Source organism: Ochotona princeps, chromosome 5 (genome assembly GCF_030435755.1).
Source record: "Ochotona princeps isolate mOchPri1 chromosome 5, mOchPri1.hap1, whole genome shotgun sequence".
NCBI classification, from domain to species: Eukaryota; Metazoa; Chordata; class Mammalia; order Lagomorpha; family Ochotonidae; genus Ochotona; species Ochotona princeps.
The window spans coordinates 34,693,364-34,716,219 of record NC_080836.1 but is presented as its reverse complement, the minus strand read 5'-3'; the positions used below and the strand labels follow the sequence as shown (position 1 = coordinate 34,716,219).

At 40.4% G+C, this 22,856-nt stretch overlaps 2 protein-coding genes across 2 annotated transcripts in view; one reads left to right on the top strand and one right to left on the bottom strand.

Moving 5' to 3' along the window:
- The first annotated feature begins 306 nt into the window (after positions 1-306).
- The window catches only part of NEB (nebulin), a 206,325-nt gene continuing 183,775 nt past the window's right edge, over positions 307-22,856 (top strand). Inside the window, exons 1-10 of the mRNA XM_058664477.1 lie at positions 307-384; positions 928-1,008; positions 1,515-1,581; positions 4,737-4,778; positions 6,841-7,044; positions 9,370-9,477; positions 10,133-10,237; positions 11,205-11,309; positions 12,299-12,403; positions 16,733-16,837. Coding sequence (XP_058520460.1) covers positions 1,546-1,581; positions 4,737-4,778; positions 6,841-7,044; positions 9,370-9,477; positions 10,133-10,237; positions 11,205-11,309; positions 12,299-12,403; positions 16,733-16,837 — 810 coding nt within the window. The 5' untranslated portion in view covers positions 307-384; positions 928-1,008; positions 1,515-1,545. The remainder of the gene's footprint in view (positions 385-927; positions 1,009-1,514; positions 1,582-4,736; positions 4,779-6,840; positions 7,045-9,369; positions 9,478-10,132; positions 10,238-11,204; positions 11,310-12,298; positions 12,404-16,732; positions 16,838-22,856) is intronic.
- The window catches only part of RIF1 (replication timing regulatory factor 1), a 260,403-nt gene continuing 253,663 nt past the window's right edge, over positions 16,117-22,856 (bottom strand). The window contains exon 37 of the transcript XR_009245441.1: positions 16,117-16,130. The gene's annotated coding sequence lies outside the window, so the exon portion shown is untranslated. The remainder of the gene's footprint in view (positions 16,131-22,856) is intronic.

Below are 22,856 nucleotides of genomic sequence, written 5' to 3'. Positions count from 1 at the left end.
TGCTTATTTTTGCCTAAATGCTTTCGTATGGGCAGGGCAGGGATGTGGTATTGAACAGGGCCAAAGTGAAGGAGAAACCAAGCCAGACTGGGATCCCAGAGACTGAAAGCTAGGTAAAATTCCATTGCATTTGAATAGTTCTAAGCAAGCAATTTGTTACCCTATATCCTTTAGTGGAATTGATGAACAGGTGGTTTTCAGAAGATCACTTAGTATATTTAGCTTCTGAAATTTGAGCAACTTAAGATGTGATTGGCTGCTTGAACCACATGATAATTCGGAGCCCAGGCTCCACACTGGCTCTTGGCTTTTGCCTGGGGTTCTCAGGAGGGGAGAGGTTGGGAGAGGCTTTGCTGCTGAGGAAATTTGTTTGGTAGACTGAAGGTAAGGCCAAGCTTCTGCCTTTTCTGTAATGTTCTTTCTGGGGATGTCCCCTTGATTTCTCCCTGGTGTATTTTTTAAAAATTTGGGGTCATAACTGGGGAACTTAGTGACGGAAATTAAAGTCTGTAACCCCATTGCTCTCCTAAGACCTACTAATTCTGAGGTGCAGAGTGTATAATGAGAGTCAGACTAGCCAATTTGTTGTTTAACCAGGTTGGCTAACTTGTCTAACGATTTCCCCCTCACTATATTAAAAAAGGTCTATGTTTTCCCTGTTCCTATATTTATCCTGTTCTATTGGGCTTCATTTGCCTCCAAAGGAGTGGCAGTTTCGCTAGCTTAACAAAACCAGCCACGGTGGGGATTGGTTTACATGACAAACATCTCAGTGAAGGGACAGCTGCTCCAAGTCATCACCCTCTTGCAGCCAGAGTCCCACTCTCTGGCGTCAACTGGGAAGGCCTTGGGACAGCCTTTCATTACCTCCCGAATTAGAAGCTTGGGCCAAGACTGACAATCTTACAAAATCTTGTTATTTTTCAGGTTTGGACGGAGCTGGAAGAGGAGAAAAAAATTCACACAAGCCAATGGTGTTCGAGACAAAAATAAGCCTGTTGCCTTGAGGTTTCTGGTTTTCATTTAAGATTTATTGGTAGATTTTTTAAATGTGCTTTAATTAGAAGCGTGAGATGTAATATTTACAGTATATTGGAGCAGAATAGAAAACCAAATTTACTGTGATAAGGAACAATTGTTAACTGTTTCCAAAAGCCACATTGACCTCCCTTTTAGCAAAACTTTTGCCTGAAGAATGTCTTTTTCCTTCAAGTGTTTGGAAATTTAAATTCTGTCTTCCTTGAGTTCAAAGTCCTTCATTTCCCTTACCTCAATTTGCTCTTACAACTTTAACTTTCATGTAGAAGTAGAAATTCTTAATCCCAATACTGAAGCAAAAAGGAAACAGAAATCTGAGGCTTCTCCTGTTTAGACTTATATTTTAAAAAGTCTTTCCTAAGACAGGAAAGAAATAGTTAGAATAGACTAGTTTTAATTTCTGTTTTTATAATATAAAATGGTTCTGTACTGGGGATAGATTCTAATGTATTTTCATTTGTATGGCATATGAAAAGTTTGTAGGTGCGCCACTACTACTCTGGGAAAATGGCAGATGACGAAGAATATGAGGAGGTGGTGGAGGTAAGAGTTAAATAAAAAAACCTGACAGCAAAGAGTTTTGTGTAGTGATGATCTTAGCTGTGTAGGTGAAGCAATCATTCAAAAAACACATTGTCTATTATAATTCCACAAAGAGTCCTCGTTAAAGTCTGAAAGAAATCTGTTACATTCAGTTTCACTGTAATTATGTGGGATTTAGAACTGAAAGGAAATATCAATGTTTCCCACTTGTGCTTTTCTTAAAACCTTTTAAAAAAAACCCTATAAAGTATAGGTGGGTTTTAATTTGTGATATAAAGTTGCCTTCTTCCCTGCTTTCTAATTCCAATGATCAAAGGACAGAAGTGATGAAGAGAAAGGTCTGAAAGCTGAACTATGTTTCTCAGCATAGGAACTGAGGGAAAAGAACTGCTCTTGACTCCTGGCTTGAAATGATTGGTTAGCTGTCGGGGCAATGTGGGTTAAACATTCAGAATCATCCCACGGGTAAGGCTACCTACATGTGTGATTTCTATAATATGTGCATGCATACACATGAACACACGCACTTAAGCAGGTCCTAAATGACTGTGGGGACCACACTTCTCCATCTGTTCCTTTTATGTTCACTCTTGAGAACAAGATTTGTATTTGTTTTTGAATTTGAAACAAGAAAAAAAGACCACACTGGGCTCAACTTCATACATTAGTCATTTTGTTTTTATCATGCTACTGTTTTTCCTTTAGCTTCACATAGTAGAAATAAAATCTAAAGACTTGGGACTATAACCAACATAGATAGATTGCCAGGAATCTGAAAGTACTGATAATGATGATGATGATACAAATATGAAAATCTGAGACTCTTAGAGGTGGGTTTAAAAATCCATGCTTTTTCAAAAGGCTAAAATGAATAAGGACTATTCAAAATCTGAGATGAAGACGCCCTGAAATGTCTTTGGAAAATTACATTAGTGATCAAGCTATATCTAGATGAAAATTGTAGTTTATTCTACAAATAAAATTGCTTTTTTTACTGAAGAATCTAGAGGAAAACCACCTGTCACATTGAAAGAGTCTCATAGCAATAACATTGATCTCTCTCCTGAAATGCAGATGGCGATCTTTCATGTTCAATGTTATCACCAGTGAGCATTTTACTTTGGTTCCAAAGGATCAGACTCATCAGTATCAAACACTCACATAGTTATAAATTATACTCCCAGTGGTAATGATACCAGGAACAATTGAAACCTCCAACTTAAATGTCCTTTGTATTTCTCAAAATAGTTCTCATTTCCCCTGGAAATTATCTTAGTGCTAGACTTGAAGGATTTAACAGTATGTCATAAAATAGTGGAGGGTTCTGTGCTACTTTTGGAATCCTCTTCTTGTCACTTTGTTCTCACAATTGCTTCTGGTTCTGACCGGCAGGTGCTAAACTAATACACTGCTTACCAGAAAGCACTGAACTGAGGTCTCTGACTTTAAAAAAAATCATGAGTGAGATGGAGGAAGATTTGAAAAAATAGTTGGGAAGAGTTCAGAAAACAGAAAGAGTTGAGCTTTAAAAATATTTCCCAGGGAATTTGACCATCTGAAATGTGTTCTGTTAGTCTTTACTCAAACTTCAAGTTGGAAAGAAAGAGAAAGCAGTAAGGATCTAATTAGTGCCACAGCTCTTTTAAAAAAAAGAGAAGAAAGTGGGATTTGGCATACAAGTGAATGCCAACCATTTGGGTAATGTTGTCTGTTTTGTTATTATTTTTTCTAAATTGTGAGAGTGCCTTGTAGCAAAGGTAAAATTGAATGCCTCCCAAAGCGTAGCTTTTATAGGGGTGCTAAGAAAATCCAAAATAGTTATGAATCATTCACTGCAGTTGAATATTTCTTCCAAGTCATGATGTTTTGTAGGACCAAAGGAGTGAGTCCATGTAGTGTCAGCAGCAAAACCATATGCCCTAATATCCTTTTCTTCTAAAATGGAAGTATAAAAAAACAATTCTCTGTGTTGGGGGGATCGTGGTTTCTGTTGCCTTGTATGAGGACATAAAGGAAAAACGGCAAAATGAAAACAAAGCGCAAAAGTATAACAACCAGGGACAGAAGGCAAATTTCATGTAAATGTGACTGCGGAGGAATTAGAGCAGTCAGCAACTGTTGTCAACATTTGGCTGCTTGAATGATGGTTCATGGAACCAGGGCCCAAGAACGACCACTGAGGACGCCTCATGCCTCTCAGCGTTTTCCCTTCCCTCCAGTATATCCTGATGGCAAAGATGTGAAAAAATGGAAGCATAAAATGTGATGCGTTTTGTTGACTGAGAAAATGAGCCAAATGCTTCGCTCTTATCCCTTTGCGTGCCTGAGCCTATAGCAGCCTTTCCCTCCACGCACCCTGCAGAATGGGGTAAGGCCAGGACAAGATTCCACTCCCCTTACACATATGAAACAAAATGTCAGCCAGTTCCTCTGTGCATCTATTTATTGCTGGTGATGTCAGACCTAGGACAAAAGTAGGCTCAGTCTCAGATCCTGGCTGCAGGCATCTCAGAGCCATCAATGGCAAATGGCAGCCTAACTTCCCCAAGTTATGTGATGAGGTGTCTTATTGGCTTTCTTGTCCCCTTGGTGTCTTGCACGTTTCCATCTTTGTACCCTGTTTGGGACCATCGTATGTGGGAAAGGACTCGTATGTGACTGTGGAAATTCTTGTTCTTTAGTACTCAGTGATGTAGAGGAATGACTGAGATGAGTAAATAATTTTGGATCTCCTTATTTCCATGATATAATCCACTGAGGCATTTTGTTCATACTGGGGTTTCTGTTTTGCTGTTAGTAAGCAGTCAGTTTGATTGTAGCTCCTTCTTGTCCGACCGTACACTCAGGCTGCAATTAGCATATTTCTTTTTCTGCAAATCTTAAGAATTTATTTGACCCAGTAAGTTGGTTTCCCCTGATTGAAAAAGTCTGAGAGGTCTCACTTGTCTCTGCATTCTTTGTCCAGTCTGACACTTACTTTAGCTTTCAGGAAGTTTCCAAAAGTGAAAATGAGTGCAAACTAGGAATAGGTTCTTCCACATGCTCTGTTCCCATAGCTGTGCCAAGCCAGTAGAGCTAGTGAAAGGATCTTGAGGTGCAGGGAAAGTGATGTCTGCTCTGGTTCTCATGTCACTGCCTCTGTGCTCTATTCACAGTACTACACGGAGGAGACAATTTATGAAGAGGTGCCAGGAGAGGTAAGGCTTACACCTGCGTGAACAGGATTCTCATTAAGGCAGAAAGAAACTTCTCTCTCAGACGTTCACGGTCCACGAAGATGGCAAAAAGCATTACTTGTGGGAGGATCATTCACTTAGCTCTGCCCAAACACTGGTGATGAAAGAACGGATATTACCTGTTGGCAGGTGGCCTCGCTGCTCTTGTCACTTGATCTAAGATGGCAGGGCACTGTCTCTCTTGTTGCTCACAGGTCATTTTTTGTGGAGACAGTGCTAACAAGAGTAGTATTAGTGGCTGTTCTTGGTCTCTGACCACAGTAGGAGGGATGGCCTTTGTCTTACGTTGACAAACAGACCAGCTGTTTCATTGTTAGGCCCCCAGGATGGTGGCCCTAAAGCTTTGGTCCTGATGATGAATGAAATCCTGCTCATATTTTAGTACTGAAGAATTCTGGGGAAGCTATTTCCATAAACACTCCAAGTTGGAACTCCTCCCACCCCCACCTTGCCACCTTATCCCCCAAATGAAATCCATCTCTAGTGTTTCTAGACTGTTTTCTCTATGAGCATGACGAGTTGTGGTGGAGATGACTAATTCTGGCTCCTGCTCTATTTGCCTGCAATGGCAGGAAACTAACATCTGCATTGATTCTCAGGTTAGTTTATCATGGTCAACCTTGCATGAACAGTAATGGGCAGAAATCAACCTATTTGCAATGCTTGGACAATACAAAAGAGGAGCTTGCATAGATGTACAATTTCCATACTAGATTATTGATTTCATAATTAATGCTAGAACTCTACTTTTAGTATATTGGCTATGAAGGAAAAGATGTTGTGAGAATAATGAAATTTTTTTCTTTTTGTGTTTTTTAATGATTATTTTCCATGATACAGTTTTGTAGGTATAGGGATTCCCCTTCCTTCTTCCCTTTTTCCCCTTTTTCTCCTCACCCACCATTTCCTCCCATATGATTATAATGGTATAGTCCTTCAGCAACAGTTACAAACTTCAATTACTGTTTCTTTTTCTTTTTTTTTTAAATTACAAGAAACATTATTTTCATCTATTTGAGAGTTAGATCAAAACACACACACGCAGATCTTACATCCACTGTTCACTTCTCAGATGCCTGGTACAAACAAGGATGGGCCAAGCTAAAACCAGGAGCTGGAAATTCAAGCAGGATATTCCATGTGGGTCGCAGACACAACCTATCTGAGTCACCACTTGCTGCTTCCCAGTACACATGTTGATAGGAAGATAGAATCAGAAGCACAACCAGAACTCAATTTCAGGTGCTCCCGCTGGAATGTGGGTGTCCCTGGTGAAGTGCTGTACCTGATGCCTATCCCAACAGCCGGCATCCCTAACCTTGGCTGAGACCTCACCATTAAGGTGTCTATTCTTTAGTATAATCTGTTGTTTGAAATTGTACTTTAAACCTACTGCATAAGGAAGACTGTTGTGAGGATAATTTTCTATTACATTGTCATTATTTTTGCCCACCCAAGCATTTGTTGGTATAAAGGGCACTGATTTCACGCTATCTTTTAACTCAATAAATGGTAGTCATTTATAATGTTGCAGTGATTCTTGTTTTTTCATTCTCATCCTTTATCTTCTATTGCGGTGTGGAATGACTGGAATAAACCACTTACTTTTTATTGATCATTTAAAAGTTAATATTACAGTCATCAGTTCGAACCTTGTTCCATTTTCTGGGTATTTTGTTCTTTAATTCGAATGGTCCCCATTTAACCAGGCAACTTAAGAAGATTTCAAATATTGGAGAATGTCTTGTTTCTGATTGCTGTTGCATTTTGAAGTGTTTGAATGCCTGTAAGTTCCATGTTGAGGCTGTGTTGCAGGTTGATAAGGAGTAACCGCTTCACTCTGTATCTACTCTGAGGATCAATATTCAGATTCATATAACATGATGGACCTATAGGTGGAGATAGTGTGTGGTTTCCTGCCTTGTCCTGTTGGGGATATGAGGAAGTAACACCAGAAATGTAAATCTTACTCAAAAATAGTGCAATAATAATATTAACTGTTAACTGTGTGTCAAATTTTCAGACAATAACAGAAATCTACGAAACTACAACAACAAGGACCACATCTGACTATGGGCAATCGGAAACTTCCAAACCAGCACTGGCAGAGCCAGTGCAGGCCAAGCCGGTGGAGAGGAAAAAGATCATCCGGAAGAAAGTGGATTCTTCGAAGTTCATGACCCCCTACATTGCACACAGTCAGAAAATGCAGGATCTTTTCAGCTCAGTAAGCTCAAAGCCGTTGCTCCTGTCCACCTGGTTTTAGCAATAAATACTGGCCTGTTTTGCATGATGGTTAGATTTGTTTCTCAGCTTTGTATGTAGCAGAATGTACTGTACAATAACAAACTTTTTATTGTGACTTATATTTTCCATTGATGTAATTACTTGTACCATTGCAGCATCAGGGAAAGCATCCTTATTGAAATTATTCTTGCAAAATAAGCAAGAGGTCAATTATCAAACATTTAGTGGAACTGTGTCATTCTGAGTTGGCCAAACTAGTATAACAAAATCATAAATGAGTATTTGATGCTGGTTCATGGAAACTAAATAACATATTTAAACTATTTCCGAGTAGAGGAGCCTCTTTTTACTTTTTAGAGATTTATTTTTTAAAAATATTTATTTAATAGAAAGTCAGGAATTTGAGAGATCAATCGATCTTCTATCTGTGGGTCTATTCCTGGATGTCTACAAAGGCCAGGCCTGGGCCAAACTGAAGTCAGCTTTTTTCTAGATCTCTCATATGCAGGGAAGGGACACCTGTACTTGACCATCCTTCTCCACTTTTCTGGGCTCAATAGCAGGGAGCTGGATTGGAAATGGAGTAACTAGGACATTAGGTTGTGTCCCTGTGTATTGCCTGTGTCACAAGTGATAGTTTTACCTGGTGTGCCACAATACTGGCCTCTATTTATTTACTTGAAAGGGTTGGGGGTGTAGAGAAAGACCACACACACACACACACACACACACACACACACACACACACACACAAAATAAGTGAACACAGGCTTTCACCTGCTGGTTCACTTCCCCAAGTGGCTGCACCAGCCAGGGCCAAAGGAGACCTAAACTGGTAGCCAAAAGCTAGCAGAAGCTTGTAGCAGGTACCCCAGCACTTGGGGTACTTTCTGTGACCTTCCCAGGCACATTGGCAGAAAACTGAATTGGAAATAAAGAAACTAGTACTTGAATCAGCACTCTAATATGGGGTGTGGGCATCTAAAGTAGTAGCTTAACAGTCTGCCACAGTCTGCCCAGAACCTCTTAAATAAGCTACCTAATGTATGTAAAATAAACTCTAAGAGGCTAAAGCAGTGAGGAACATGTAGCTTAGAAAGCCCAGGGCAGACTAGACTCATTGAGAATTGAGAACCACAATGTTTGTGCCACAAGAGTTTAAGTGTGGCCTCACAGTGAATCCTCTGGGACCTTTAAAATAGCAGTTCAGGTTATTCTGGTTAAATTGGTCTGGGGTGGGAACCTGTGCGGAAGCAGTTTCAAAAGCTTCCCTGATGATTTTAATGTGCAGGTTGAGAATCGCTGCTCTCGATGGTTCTTAGTCTTCAGATTCCCAGATGCTGCAAATTAAACTGACTAAAACCTGATCTAGACCCCTTTCCGTATGTCCAGTATGCTAATGGTTCATGGTTAGCAGAGGTTTGACTCAGTGGCTTGGTTGTATAATCTCTGGAGGCTTAACAAATGAAAGGCAGGAGAATTCTGGATTGTCTGGGACTGAAGTTCATGTATCAAAAGCATCTTAATGTGGTTGGCTAATATTTCTCTTGGTTAATTGCACTCCGTTGGGTCAATTTGTTCAGATCCTTGGTCTAAAACCTAGGTTTCTAAAACAAGATTTTAGTTCCTCCTTTACCCCTGCAATTCTGCAAACAATTTTTTGGTGCCAATTTGTTACCATAAAACCTCATTAACTCAGGCAATATGACCCTAGAATTATTTATATTCTGAACAGAAAGCCGGCAGAGGTCTATCATATTTTTAAAGTGGGTACTTAACAAGTAAGTAGCACAGTTTAGATTGTTGACTTGAGTTCTTGAAATTTTAATGATGTTATGAACATTGTTTAAAAAGCAACAATTCATTGTATATTTACCAGAATTAATAATACTGTATTCTCTACCATAATACTCAATAATTCAGCCAGTATCTTAGTTACTCAAACCTCTGAATATTTTTGCATTGTATTAGCAATCAAATCTTTAGAGATTTAACTCATGTTCTGTATTTTCTAAAACAATTGAGACTCAGACTTCTTATATATGACTTTGGGGAAAAAAATCATTTCAAGACATTTCCAGGAAAATAGGCTGTAATGAATTTCTATGATTTCTGAGATCCAATTGTGTTCAGGAGGAGCAATTAGAAAATCCTTTTTTTTTAAGGGTCAGGGAAGGGGACCAAAAAAAAAGCTTCTGTACTGATAATTATGGTTTGGAATAATCAGATGGGAAATGAGTATGTTACCTTAAATTCTTGCTGATAGCTTGAGAGGTTGTAGGCTAATATCTGCCATGCTTTTCAGAATAAATACAAGGAGAATTATGAGAAAGCCAAAGGACAGCCATATGCCAGCACATCCGATACGCCAGAACTTCGCAGAATCAAGAAAGTTCAGGATCAACTTAGTGAGGTGGGTTGCATGGCTTGGAAAGAGGACAAGGATTTTGAAGAATGTGTGGATCCCTGGGGATGGAGAGTTCTAAGGATTTATAGAGAATAGGGAATGGAATTACTGGAAGTTACACCTAAGTTGAAAAAAAGCACCAATTGTACGTTATTTTGCCGTATCCGTGATTCTAGAGAGACTATAAAAGCATGCTTTATCTTTTTTTATTAATTTATTTTATTTTATTTTTTATTAATTTATTAATTACATTGTATTATGCGACACAGTTTTTAGGTACTGAGATTCCCTCCACCCCTCCCCAAACCCTCCCCCCATGGTGGATTCCTCCACCTTGCTGCATAACCACAATTCAAGTTCAATTGAGATTCCTTCATTGCAAAAGCTTGCTTTATCTTGAGTGGAAACTGAGATGGGTACTCCAAGTCAGTCAACATGGTCCTCCATGTCGGAGCACCATGAGGCTAAGAAGCAGCAAAGAAAGCAGATTAGCTGGAGATGTAGGTGTTTTGTGAATCTTTGAATGTTGCCATCCTCAGGCTAAAATGCTTTATGATGTGATGATTATGCTTAATCACTGGGTTAATGCTCTTTGGTATATCCCTCTAATAGTCACATATTCGCACCTGCCCTGAACTCTAATTACACATTATTTTTGCAGGTTAAGTATCGAATGGATGGTGATGTTGCTAAAACTATTTGTCACGTAGATGAAAAAGCAAAGGACATTGAACATGCAAAGAAAGTGTCGCAGCAAGTCAGTAAGGTAAGGCCATGGTGTGGACAGGCTGGTCTGTGAAACAGCATATACCTTGCCTCTGCTTTGTCCTGGGAGTGCGAGGGGAGGATCACCAGGCAGGCCTAGCCTGCTTGCCAGTCCTCAGGACAGTGAGTAGAGTGCCCACGTGCCCCAGGCAGGCTGCATAGAAGACTGAGGTGGTGATTGGAGAGCTGTGGGTGCATCAGAGAGCTCCTGATCTGCCACAGGTCCCAGCACGAGGCAGTTGATGCAGAAAACAGTCCCATGTTTCTGGAATCTCCTATTTCTATTTAAAAGAGTTCAGGGTAGGGTAAGAGGTAAATTTTTATGAGACATTTCCAAATTTCAAATATATGTATCTAATAAAAATTTTTTTTTTTTTCTTAAATGCCCTGCATGTCAACATGTCTGACAGCCAAACAGACCCAATGACTGACTGACTGATTAGTCTTTGAGAGGGATCTATAGAGGATCAGAATCATGACTTAATTTAAAACATGGACTTTTTTTTTTCTAAGATTTATTTATTCTTATTGGAAAGTCAGATTTACAGAGAAGGAGAGACAGAAGCAACCACAATGGCTAGAGCTGAGACGATCCAAAGCCAGGATCCAACAGCTTCTTCCAGGTTTCCCAAGTGGGTGCAGGATCCTAAGGTATTGGGCCATCCTATACTGTTTTCCCAGGCCATAAACAGGGAGCTGGAAAGGAAGTGGAGCACATGGGACACAAATCAGTATCTATATGGAATCTCGGCACATGCAAAGCAAGGACTTAAGCCGCTAGGCTACTGTGATGGGCCCAAAATCATGGAAATTTTTAAGTCAGAAGCTTACTAAGGCAGAATAACTCTTAGAGGATGTGACAGCAGCAGTCTGTGTGAGGACACCTCTCATACTCTCCCTTTGTTCTTTAGATCATAATGACCTTGGGTGAAGCATTAATCCTTGGCTCCTCTGTACTTTCTGTCTAGGTTTTATACAAACAGAACTGGGAAGACACCAAGGATAAGTACTTGCTTCCCCCTGATGCCCCTGAACTTGTCCAGGCCATTAAGAACACAGCCATGTTCAGCAAGGTAAGGGTCTCTGCCCTTCTGCTCCAACATCACTTCTTTTTAAGATTTATTTATTTGAATGGCAGAATAACACACAAAGAAGTAGAAGTATCTTTGATCTACTGATTCATTTCCCAAATGGCCACAAAAACCAAGGCTGGACCAGACCAAAAACTAGGAGCCAGGTACTCTATTCAGATCTCCCACATAGATGACAGGTACCCAAAGAACTGGGCCATTTTCTGCTGCCTTTCCTGGTGCATTAGCAGGAAGCTGGATCAGAAGTGAAGTATCCAGAATTTACACGGGCACTTCTGTGTGTGATGTTGGAGTTATAAGAGTGGAGTCTCAATCCACTGTGTCATAGTGGCTCCTCTATCACCACTTTTTGTCTTTGGTATCATCTTATCAGACAACTAAAAAAATACCTAGTTGACTCTTTGTAATCCAGAAGGAAGTTCCTGATCTTTTCTGTGAATAACCTGGAGGTATGTGGGACTGAAGGAAAGGGGCTGGGCAAGGAGGGGTTGAGAGGATTGTAGGACAGTGTACTAGACAGTCTTCTGGGAGCTTGAGCAATCTGGGGGGAAGTGTGTGGGGGTGATGACAATGCACCTGGGAATCAGCCAAGGCATCCTCACGGTAATTCTGTAGATCCCTTGTTGACCCTCTTACAACAAATTTAGTTTGTGACAAACTGAGAGCTGCTCCTGGCTCCCGACACCAATGTTAGCAGTTATTGCCTGAGGCAGTAAAGTCATGGATAGGAGATAAAACAAAATCAGACACATCTTCCCCACTCAAAACGAGATTTATTAGAAAAAATGAGATAAGTTTTTATTTAAAATGGTTTGGGTAAACAGCAAGGGGGAAGGTTATCTGTGAATTTTATTTTCCTTTTCCTGCAGCTTGCTCTGGTTGGTTTGCCAAAAGTGGATGGGATAAAAGCTTTGTATTTTGCAGAAAGGTGGTCTGGCTTTCTCATACCTTTTCCTTCTTTTCTGATTTAGAAACTTTACACTGAAGACTGGGAAGCAGACAAAAGTTTGTTTTACCCGTATAACGATAGTCCGGAACTGAGGAGGGTCGCCCAAGCCCAGAAAGCGCTCAGTGATGTAAGTGCCGTCAGCATCTTTTAGAAAGGTGGAACCAGGAAAACTGAAGTTCAGTATTATGACCAGAAATTCATTGCATCTCTTGCTTAAAAAAGACCAAATGCCATAAGGCAGAGGAAGGTGTCTAGAAACAGGATAATGATGGTGTCTAACTTAAGTTAGATATAACTTATACTTTATATTAAGTACAATTTAGTTCAACCCCTTCTTAGGTGGTGACCCTGAGTCTAAGGTCATTAGTTAATGGCAGAGCCCAGAATTATGGTCCCAAGACACATATTCCTATTGGAACTGGTATCCTTCTTTGTCCTTGGCTTTGGTTGAAGATGTTCTGTGACAATTAAACAAAAACTACTACAGTCACAGCTATTTCCCCACATCTACTAAGTAAGCAATACTATCATAGGAGTTTTCTATGTTATACTGATCATCAAGTCTGAAGTCTGAATTGTAATGTGCCTCCTTTTTGCTTGGGAGACTTTGATTAACTTGGCAAAATGTGTTTGTGGAATTATTACAAAAAAGCTCTTAGCCCTGGGGTACACAGAAGAGATTGCAGAGTTAGCAAAAAACAAACAAAAACCCACTACTCCCATTTGCTAGAATTTTAATATCCTAGGCTGTGAAAATGTATATTAGACAAATAAAAGGCCCAATGGAGTGCTTATGTTGAAAGCAACAGTAGCAGGTTGGACCTAGAGCTTTGTCTTGTTCTGAGGTATTTTGTGTCTTGACTGTTACATTTGTTGAATGTGATGCTAAAAATCCCAAGACCACCACTGTAGTCTTCACAGAACACAGTGTTATAAAATAATATGTGTTGCCACTGAGTTGTCAGCTAGACTTCTGGAACTTCCCGATGATTAATAGACCTAAATGAGCCTACGAAGACTTGATGGGTTTTTTCCCCAGAAGATTCCAGAGCTTTAGGTTGTCTTAAAGTGAAATTAACATAATGGTGTCTCCAAAGTTTGAGGCTAATTTTTATTACCTCTCACTTGGTATCACTTGAAAATTAATAGGCACATTTTCCATTCTACTTTCCTTGTAACTAATTAAAAAGCATGCTATCTTTCCATAGAGTAAATAAACTAAGGCATAGCAAGATTTTGAAATCAGCTGGTATATCATGCCAAGTTAGGTGTGTAGGTATCATGATTTTCGTTCAACATTAGTTTTTTGGGTCCTCATTTCAAGAATTCATCACATTGACTTCTGGCCTTTATCAAGTGGTTGATAGTTATTGGAAGTCAATGATACATGCATACCTGAAAAGATAGATAAGTAGTGACAGAGAAAGGAGCCATGGATGAACTTCTATCCATAGACTGGTGGTCTGGGTGAATAGGAGTAGAGACGCATTAGTCGAGAGAGAATGAAATTGAGATAATGAAAATAATTTTCTGATCAAAGCATTCTGGGGATAGTTCAGAAATTTAGTACTGTTACATAGTTGTAAGATCAGAGCAAAAATGATAGCTGAAGATAAGAGTGTAGAAGGGAGAAGAATGGGCAAGGGCAGAGAGCTGGAGGACACCCATGAGAAGGACATCTGGAGGAGAGCCAGCAACAGGATGAGAGAACCAACAGGGAAGTTGATAGGGAACCAGAAAATGCCCAGTCATGAATCCAGGGAGAAGTTCCAAGAAGACAGTTAATCTCTTGATGCCTCCCTTTGCCCATAAAATGGAGAGATAAGGGGGTCACCTCTATGCCACTCCAGTGCTAAAGACTTTGAACAACTCAAACTGACCACATATTTGAGATATCACAAAGGAACACAGAATGAAGGAGAATAAACATAATGAAGTAAAATCTTCCCTTTTATTCCTTAAAAAGATTTGGCAATTAAGGTACAATCCTTTATTATTATTATTATTATTGCAGATGGAATGTGTTCTAAGTGTCAGATTACCAATATGCCTATTAATACTGATGTCAACACTAAATTTTTCCAATGCCTAAGCTGGCTTCTGTTCCCACAGCACATTACTGAGTAGGCCCCGAGATTTCAGGTGAACAGCTTGTGTTTAGGGATTCCATCTTCCTTCATGTACCTTCTTCCTGGTCCCTTGTAACTGTATTCATCATCTCTTTCTCTTTATCTAAGCAGACACAAAATATTGCAAACTGATCTGGAGTCCAGAATTCTACCTGGGCAGAATTCTGAACAAGGCTCCTGAGAAAGGAAGACTTGCAAATTTGATTTCCCTGAAACTTCTTGACAGGATGTCATACTTAATAAGTACTTCTGTTTGAACATCGTTTTCTCCCCACAGACTTAACCAACCATGGAAAGTCCCAATTGCCTTATACCTAAAATTAAATTTTCACTTATTTAAAAGAAAGTAAGCAGTGGAGTTTCTATAAATGCACTTTAAAGTCTGTGCTTTAATCTCAATTGATTTAATGTTCAGGAAATCCTTTGTTATAGGCATTAGGTAGCTATTATTAGAAGATATAGCTGAAGATGATTGGGATCTTGGAACTGTCCAACTTTTACTTTCTATCAAGAATGCTGCCATGTGGAAGGGAAGTCAGTAGAGAAGTTTCCCAGTTGTGCAGAAGAAGAGATGCAAGGATGATTTTCCTCTTCAGGTTTTTCCCGATGGCCTCAGTATGAATTACATGTATTCAGAAGTCAGATGTCAAACCCTTGCTTTAGCCAGGAGCTGTGCAGAATTGCAAAGATTGCTGATGAGTGGCCATGTCCTCTGCCATCTGAGGTTCACAGTTTTAGGAGGGACAGATATGTAAATGACCTGTTACAGTGCCATCCACTGGCTCCTTTGACGGAGATCAGGATCAAGTTGAGTGAGATACCTGAAGAAAGACACTTTGCCTCAGAAGTCAAGGGGGGAGCCTGATTGAGTCCCTCTCATCCTGAGACATGGAGGAAAAGCAGGGGGAAGAGTAAAGTTTGGGGCATTCCATGGAGAGGGAAGAGCATGGACAGGTTCCTTTGGCACTTGAGATCTTTGTGTGTCTGGGGATTTCTAGAAATCTCTGTATTACTTGAGGTAGAGGGCAAGATTGGAAGAAAAAGCCAGAGGAATGAGTAATGAAGATAAGGAGAGCACAAATGAAGGGATTTACAATTCATGGATACCACAGTTGTTTACAGTGATAGAGATTAAAGGAAAGGAAGACATGAAGGAGATGGAGGGTGTGAGGAAGAGGAGAGATAGTGAATGAGCTAGGTACAATGGGAGGCTAAAGGAAATGACATCTTGGATGCAGGAGCCATGACTTGTCTCTCTCTGCACTAGGTCATGGGTAGCAAAGCAGGGATCAGTAAGGAGAACTATGTGTCTTGTATTTCTTTACACTATAAAAAGGAATGTGAGAGTCAATTGGGAGAGTAAGAAACCCTGTTGAGTTTTACAGTAGCCCTGTGAGTAGAGACTGACCAGGGATTTATAATGGAATGGTGAAGCTTCACTGAAAACAAGTGGCAATTGGATGCTGAATGCCTGAGTACTGAGCACAAAGTCCAAAGCAAGCTGCTCACAGGATATATCACTGAGTAGGCTCATAGAGTTCTTTTCTTTTTTAAAGGTTTATTTATTTGAAATAAAGAATGACAGAAAGATCAAGCTGTGTTAATTCATAGCCCAATGACAGACTAGTAAAAACCAAAGCCAGGAGCCCAGGGCTCGTTGGGGTCTCCCACATGGATGACAGGGGCACAGGTGTTTGGGCCATTTTCTGTTGTCTTTTCAGATGTCTTAGTGGAGAATCAGTTCAGAAGAGGAGCAGTCAAATTTGAACTGGCATTCTGATATGGAATGCCAGACCATCAGGCAGCAGCTGAATGTACAATGTCAGCTCCAGGCTTGTAAATTTCAAGCTAAGTGCTTGGTTCAGAGGCTTGATTCTTCTTACTCCTGTTAGTCATGTTACATTGCCCAATTTACAGAATTGTGTGATTTTCTTCAACAGCACTTAGCATCCTATGTATAAGAATAGAGAAAGTATGTAGTTCAGTTGGACCAAAGATGGGGATTTGTTAAGTGGATATGATAAACAGATGAGTTTTAAGTTAAAAACATTGGTTAAGAGAGAATAATTGCAATTGTAAATCTTGATATGAAAAGAAATAGATCCAGGCCTAAGAGTCCTAGAGAAAGTGGAGAATCCAGAGGAACAGAAAATGCCCAGCAGTCTTGATAGCAAGGGCATGTAACAGCTCTAAGGATAAAGTTCAGTAATATTGCACAGTAAAATATGAAACTTCAAATAAAGATGAACTTTTTAAAAATGCTAACCATTGAAAACTGGAAATAGGATAATTGGCTATGACTCATAAACATGCTTGTCTTTTGTCAGATTGCCTACAAAAAGGGTCACGCTGAACAGCAAACTCAATTCACATCTCTGGCCGATCCTCCAGACATAGAATTTGCCAAGAAAGTAACCAACCAAGTGAGCAAGGTAAGTGTATGGACCCAGCTTACTGTGTTTTGAAAATTCTGCTTTGTGAAAGTAACCTATGGATGATCATGGTGAACGAATAAACATTTAGCTAGCTTCATGGATCAGCCATTGACACATGTGAAAGTCACATTTTGAAAGCAGACTCCTGTCCTTAACAGCACTTTACATTTTTTGTATGAGAATAATATGCACTAACAGAGTAACCAAGCAACCACACACTTCCACAAGGATCTGGCTTAATTCAGTGTGAAGATCCCATAGAGTTCAGTGGGGAAGTAAGAACGCATTGAGTGGGCTCCTAAACACAGCCTAGTTGACAACTGTGGGCAGTGCGCTTCATAACTTTTAAGGGCCCAGCCAAGAGCTTAGTTTGCCTATATTTAGGCTGGCAAACTCTCTCTGAGGAATGCAGCCCTGACAAAGAATGCAGAGAGACAAATGCTGAACACATGAATAGGCCTATGAAAAATTCCTGTTTAAAATTGCTCCAAGTTAGGCCACTTTCTCCTGGGATACTGCTGTCTTTAAATACCTTTTCTTGCTTTTTTGCCCTTTGTTGGAGTTGAGTTTCCACTGGGTCTTTTGCTTCAATTTTGATGGAACCTCAAGATTTCTGTTTTGTCTAAATATATTTTGAGGGGAATTATTTGTTCAGTAGAAACCAGAGAAGAGAAGATTCAAATGATGGAGTTTGTTCTGTGATGTGTTCCTAGTGTCTGATATTACAGATTGCCTAAATGTATAACTTCACTAACAGGAATGCGACCAACCTGAAGTTTTCCCTGGCTTAAGTGGAAATTGACTTTAAAACTATGCACAGAGATAGTCCAGTGAAGGTATTGATATTTTAAATAAAATTGAGGAGAAAGATAATTTGTTTTTGAAATAAAAAGGAAAAGGTGGTTTTTTTTTTTAAAGATTTACTTATTCTATTACAAAGTCAGATATACACAAAGGAGGAGAGACAGAGAGGAAGATCTTCCGTCCAATGATTCACTTCCCAAGTGAGCCGCAATGGCCAGTGCGCACTGATCCGAGCCGATCCGAAGCCAGGAACCAGGAATCTCTTCCAGGTCTCCCACATGGGTGCAGGGTTCCAGTGCTCTGGGCCGTCCTCGACTGCTTTCCCAGGCCACAAGCAGGGAGCTGGATGGGAAGTGGAGCTGCCGGGATTAGAACCGGCGCCCATATGGGATCCCGGGGCGTTGAAGACGAGGGCTTTAGCTGCTAGGCCACGCCGCCGGGCCCGGGAAAGTTGTTTTTAAGAAGTCATTTAATAAAGAAAAAGTCTTTTTTCATCTTATTTGATGCATTCTGTAAAAGATATCTTACTAAGAAAACTTTATTTCATCTCATTTGAATATGCAGCATGAGTGCTTAAAAGTGGTTCTTTTTTTTTTTTTTTTTTTTTTTTTTTTTTAAAGATTTATTCATTTTATTACAGCCAGATATATACAGAGGAGAGACAGAGAGGAAGATCTTCCGTCCGATGATTCACTCCCCAAGTGAGCCGCAACGGGCCGATGCGCGCCGATCCGAAGCCGGGAACCTGGAACCTCTTCCGGGTTTCCCACACGGGTGCAGTGTCCCAATGCATTGGGCCGTCCTCAACTGCTTTCCCAGGCCACAAGCAGGGAGCTGGATGGGAAGTGGAGCTTCCGGGATTAGAACCGGTGCCCATATGGGATCCCGGGGCTTTCAAGGCGAGGACTTTAGCCCCTAGGCCACGCCGCCGGGCCCTAAAAGTGGTTCTTAAAAATCTTTTTAAAATGTTTTTATTTTGGGTCTAGCGAATGGCCTAGTGGCTAAAACCTTGCCTTGAATCAACAAGGATCCCATGTAGGTGCCGATGCATGTCCCGATTGTTTCACTTCACATCCAGCTTCCTTCTTATAGCCTGGAAAAAGCAGTTGAGGATGGCATAAGCCTTGGTACCATGTACCCATATTGGAGACCCAGAGGATACTCCTGGCTCCTGGCTTCAGATTGGCTCAGCTCTGGCTGTTGAGGCCACTTGGGGATGGAAGATCTTTTTGTCTGGGTCTCTTTCTCTCTCTCTATCCACCTTTCCAATAAAATAAATAAATGAATAGATAGATAAATATATAAATGAACAAATCTTTAAAAATAAGTAAAACATGAAAATAAAATAAAAATTTAAAGACATATTTATTTTTTACTTGAATGATTACAGGGAGAGAGAGACATGGAGATCTTCTCTCTGCTGGTTTACACCCCATGGCCAGAGCTTGGCTGGTCTGAAGCTGAAAGCCAGGAACTTCGTCTGGATCTCCCATGTGGGCACCAGAACCCAAGAATTTGGGCCACCCTCTGCTGATTTCCAAGGCCATAAACAGGGAGCTAGATTGGGAAGTAGAGCAACTGCAACACAAACCGGTGCCTATATGGGATGCCTGTCCCCCCGCCATATGTGGAAGATTAGCTTGCTATGCCACCATGTCCTCCCTTACCAATTTAGGTTTGCAAGTTAGTTTAGATGTGTATGTTTCAGTCCCAGTCCAATGCTTCAACTGGTTAATCTTCAGGCTTGCAAGCACTGGGATCACATACAGATATCAGATTGTGTCCTTGCTTCTCTACTTCCCATCCAGCTCCCTAATCCCCGCTTATGGCCTGGGAAAGCAGTGGAGGATGGCCCAAAGCCTTAGGAACTTGCATCTACTTAGGAGACCAGGAAGAAGCTCCTGGCTCCTGGCTTTGGATCAGTTCAGCTTTGGCTGTTATGGCCATTTGGGGGGTGAACCAGCAGATAGATGATTTTTTGTTCTCCCTGTAAATCTGCTTTTACAATAAAAATAAAATCTTAAAAAGCATACATTTTAGTATGGTAGCTACTGACCAAATGTTATGATTGTGTATAATGTGATTATTAAAAGATGAGTAGTATAGTATTCCGTTTGAATATCTACAACAAAATCTACTGCATGATTTAAATAATAGCATTTTTTTTAGAATAATAGAGGCTGGAAGTCCAAAATCAAGGGCACAGTTCTTAGTAGGGCTGCTTTTTAGGCTTATACACTGCTGCCTTCTTACGTCCTCTCATGGCAGAGGCAGAGAGCAGGTGTCAATGCTTCTTCCTCTTTTATAAGAGCACTGATCCATCATGAGGGCACCACCCCATAACTTGCCAAACCTAATTACTTCCTAAGGTACCACCTTCAAACACCATCACTTTGGGTGTTAAGGCTTCAACAGATGAAGTCTGAGGAGACACATTTGTCCTTAACAAAGAGAATTTCATAGGTGAGAAATATGCTGGATCTTGAACATTCACTATGAAAATAATGAGATAGCTCATTTGTTATTTTTATATTGACTATGTGTAAGAATGATAATGTTTTGAATCTAGTAAGTTATGGAAAATTCATTTGTAGGTTAATCTCCGACCTGATCCTTATACATTAAAACATGTAATACTAGACACGGCATTTTATATCTGTCTGTTGGTCTCTGCCACACTCATTGGAGAAAGTCAAAGCATCAGTACTTTGAAAACATTGCCAGATCTGGACTTGCCTTTACAGAATAATGACATGCTAGGAGGTGGATAGCCATAGATGAATGTCACCATGTTTGGTGATGGTGACATGTTACATCCTGGTATGACCCAGATTTTCTAGTTCTTAATAACAGTCAAATAGAGGAGGAATGCTTGTAATTGATAGCAGTCCATCAAGCAAGAAAGCATCCAACAAGGGAGACAGGGACTGCCAAGAGTGACTGATCTGTAGGAATCTTCCCTCCTGATGTATTTTTCACTAATAATCTCTGTTTATTTCTGTTTCAGCATCATCATATCCTCTTTGCTTCCAAAATAGATATAAATGTACTTTATCCACTCACTCCTATGCATATATACTTACAGTATTTCTTTGTTGAATCATACATCCTTTCCAGTTCAGACGATAAATGATCATATGTTTGTACTGATTGTGTTACTACTATGTTCTGTTGACCAGCCTTTCTTCCTCCGCATGTTGGAACCAATTCTTCCAGCTTTGTCTTTGGCTAAAGCCACTGACTATATGGTAGTATTGTCTCCTGGCTCAGTTTTGCTCAGATAGCTCTATTACAGGTGGATGAACACACAGAGGTGTTCCTAAAAGCAGGCATTCCAGGCAAGGAAACTGTGTAAGCTATGGTTGGCTAAAAATGGGGTTCTGTAATTCTTTCGATAAGTCCCTTTTGTTTCTCTGTGCTTGCTTTATTCCCCCATAGATTCATAATCAGAACAAGCACAAGATTTGATGTTTGAATTTCTGGTTGGATACTCAAGTAGATTCTAGAATTTTTTTTTTAATCTTACAGTGACATATTGTCCCACAGCATGAAGTTGCTGGACTCTGGTTCTCTGAAACCATGGAAACTCTTCCATCACACCGAATTAGGAAGACCCCCATTGATTTCACCAGAAGAGAGTTGATTAAATCAGAAAGATGGCCCCAGGCTCACTGTGGGTAATAAAAATTCTGGTTGGGACCCCCTTCCACTCTCTGAAAGGATAGCTTTTGTAGGAATAGAGCCATCAGGCACCCTAGTATTGAGCCACTCAAAAACAAACAAAAGGGAGAAATATGCTTAACCAGCTTTTTTCCCCCTTTCTGTTTGATAACCTCATAAAATCTCGAGCTACAAATGTGACAATAGAAGTTGAAGCCATGTGTTAAAGCCATGTGTCTTCTTCGGATAAGGGAGTATGGTTTGTGAGGACAGTCTTGTTCTATGGACATGTAGTCAGTTCATTTCCACAAAGGGTGTACCAGAGCTTGTCATGGAATGGATGTGTTTTCTTCTGTTCAGCTAACAGATTGGGGGAAAAAAGCATTGCACAAAGTTAAATTCTTTCCACCAGGTTTCTGTTGGCAAACTCCAGATGCAACATAATGGGAAGGAAGTGCTAGGAACAACCCTTGGGGTTGGGCTTGGTGTGGGAGGAAGTTGTTAGATTAGAGGGTCCCTCCTCCATGTGTCATATAGCAGGCCAGGCATGCAAAGTGACACCACTGTGGCTGGCAGAGAAGGACTACAACTTTTCTTGACTTCTCTCCTGTATGAAAATGAGGGGGCAAGGACATAACCTCCCCGTGGGTAACAAGTTGCAATCCTCCCAACCCTGAGTAGAACATATCTCCCCAGATTTAGGCAAAACCCCAGGATGGAATCATTGAGATGGAGAGATCCGTCTCTCCTTGACCCTCTGTAGCTTGGTGGCTGGGGGGAAAGAACAAGTTGGGGTTCATGAAGGACAAGAAGGGAGGAAAGACTCTGGATAAGGGGGATGACTGATCTTAAATTCTTGCTTTGCTTCTAGTTTTGGAACTTAATTTCCTTTGGGAGGCAGAGACATAGAGTGGATGAGATCTGTCATCCACTGGGTCACTTCCCAAATGCCCGGTAACCAGGCTGGGCCCAGCTAAAGCCTGAGCCTAAAACTTCATTTGAATCTTCCACATGGATAATAGAAACCCAAGTACTTGAGCTAGACCTGCTGCCTCCCGTGGTGCACATTAGCAGGAATCTAGAATCGGGAATGGAGCTGAGACTTGAATTTGTTGATTTTTGACACGGATTGCAGGTGTCCAAAGCTTCTGGACTGCTGTGCCCAAAGGCCCACCCTTGCATCTTACATTAATCTTTTTAAAAGTCAGACATTTATTTTTCACTGTGAGAATCAATTACGCAATTTCCCTTAACAAATCTTCAGATACAATTCTGATTTTAAAAATAATATTCCAATGTTAGGATATCATTTAGAACACAAGGGTATCTTAAAAAGTTTGTAGAAAGGTAGAATTATAACAAATTTATTTTTGAGAAAAATTTGAGACTGGACAGTAGTTATTTCATTTCCATGAAGCCCTTTTGTAACTACTACTTGTCAAATCTAAATCACTTGACAAAGGTCTCTGTATGTCAGGATTGAGATGCACTGGGCCCAGTTGCTCCTAAGCAGCTGGCATGGCAGGAATCCTATGCAAATTGTGGTTTAGGA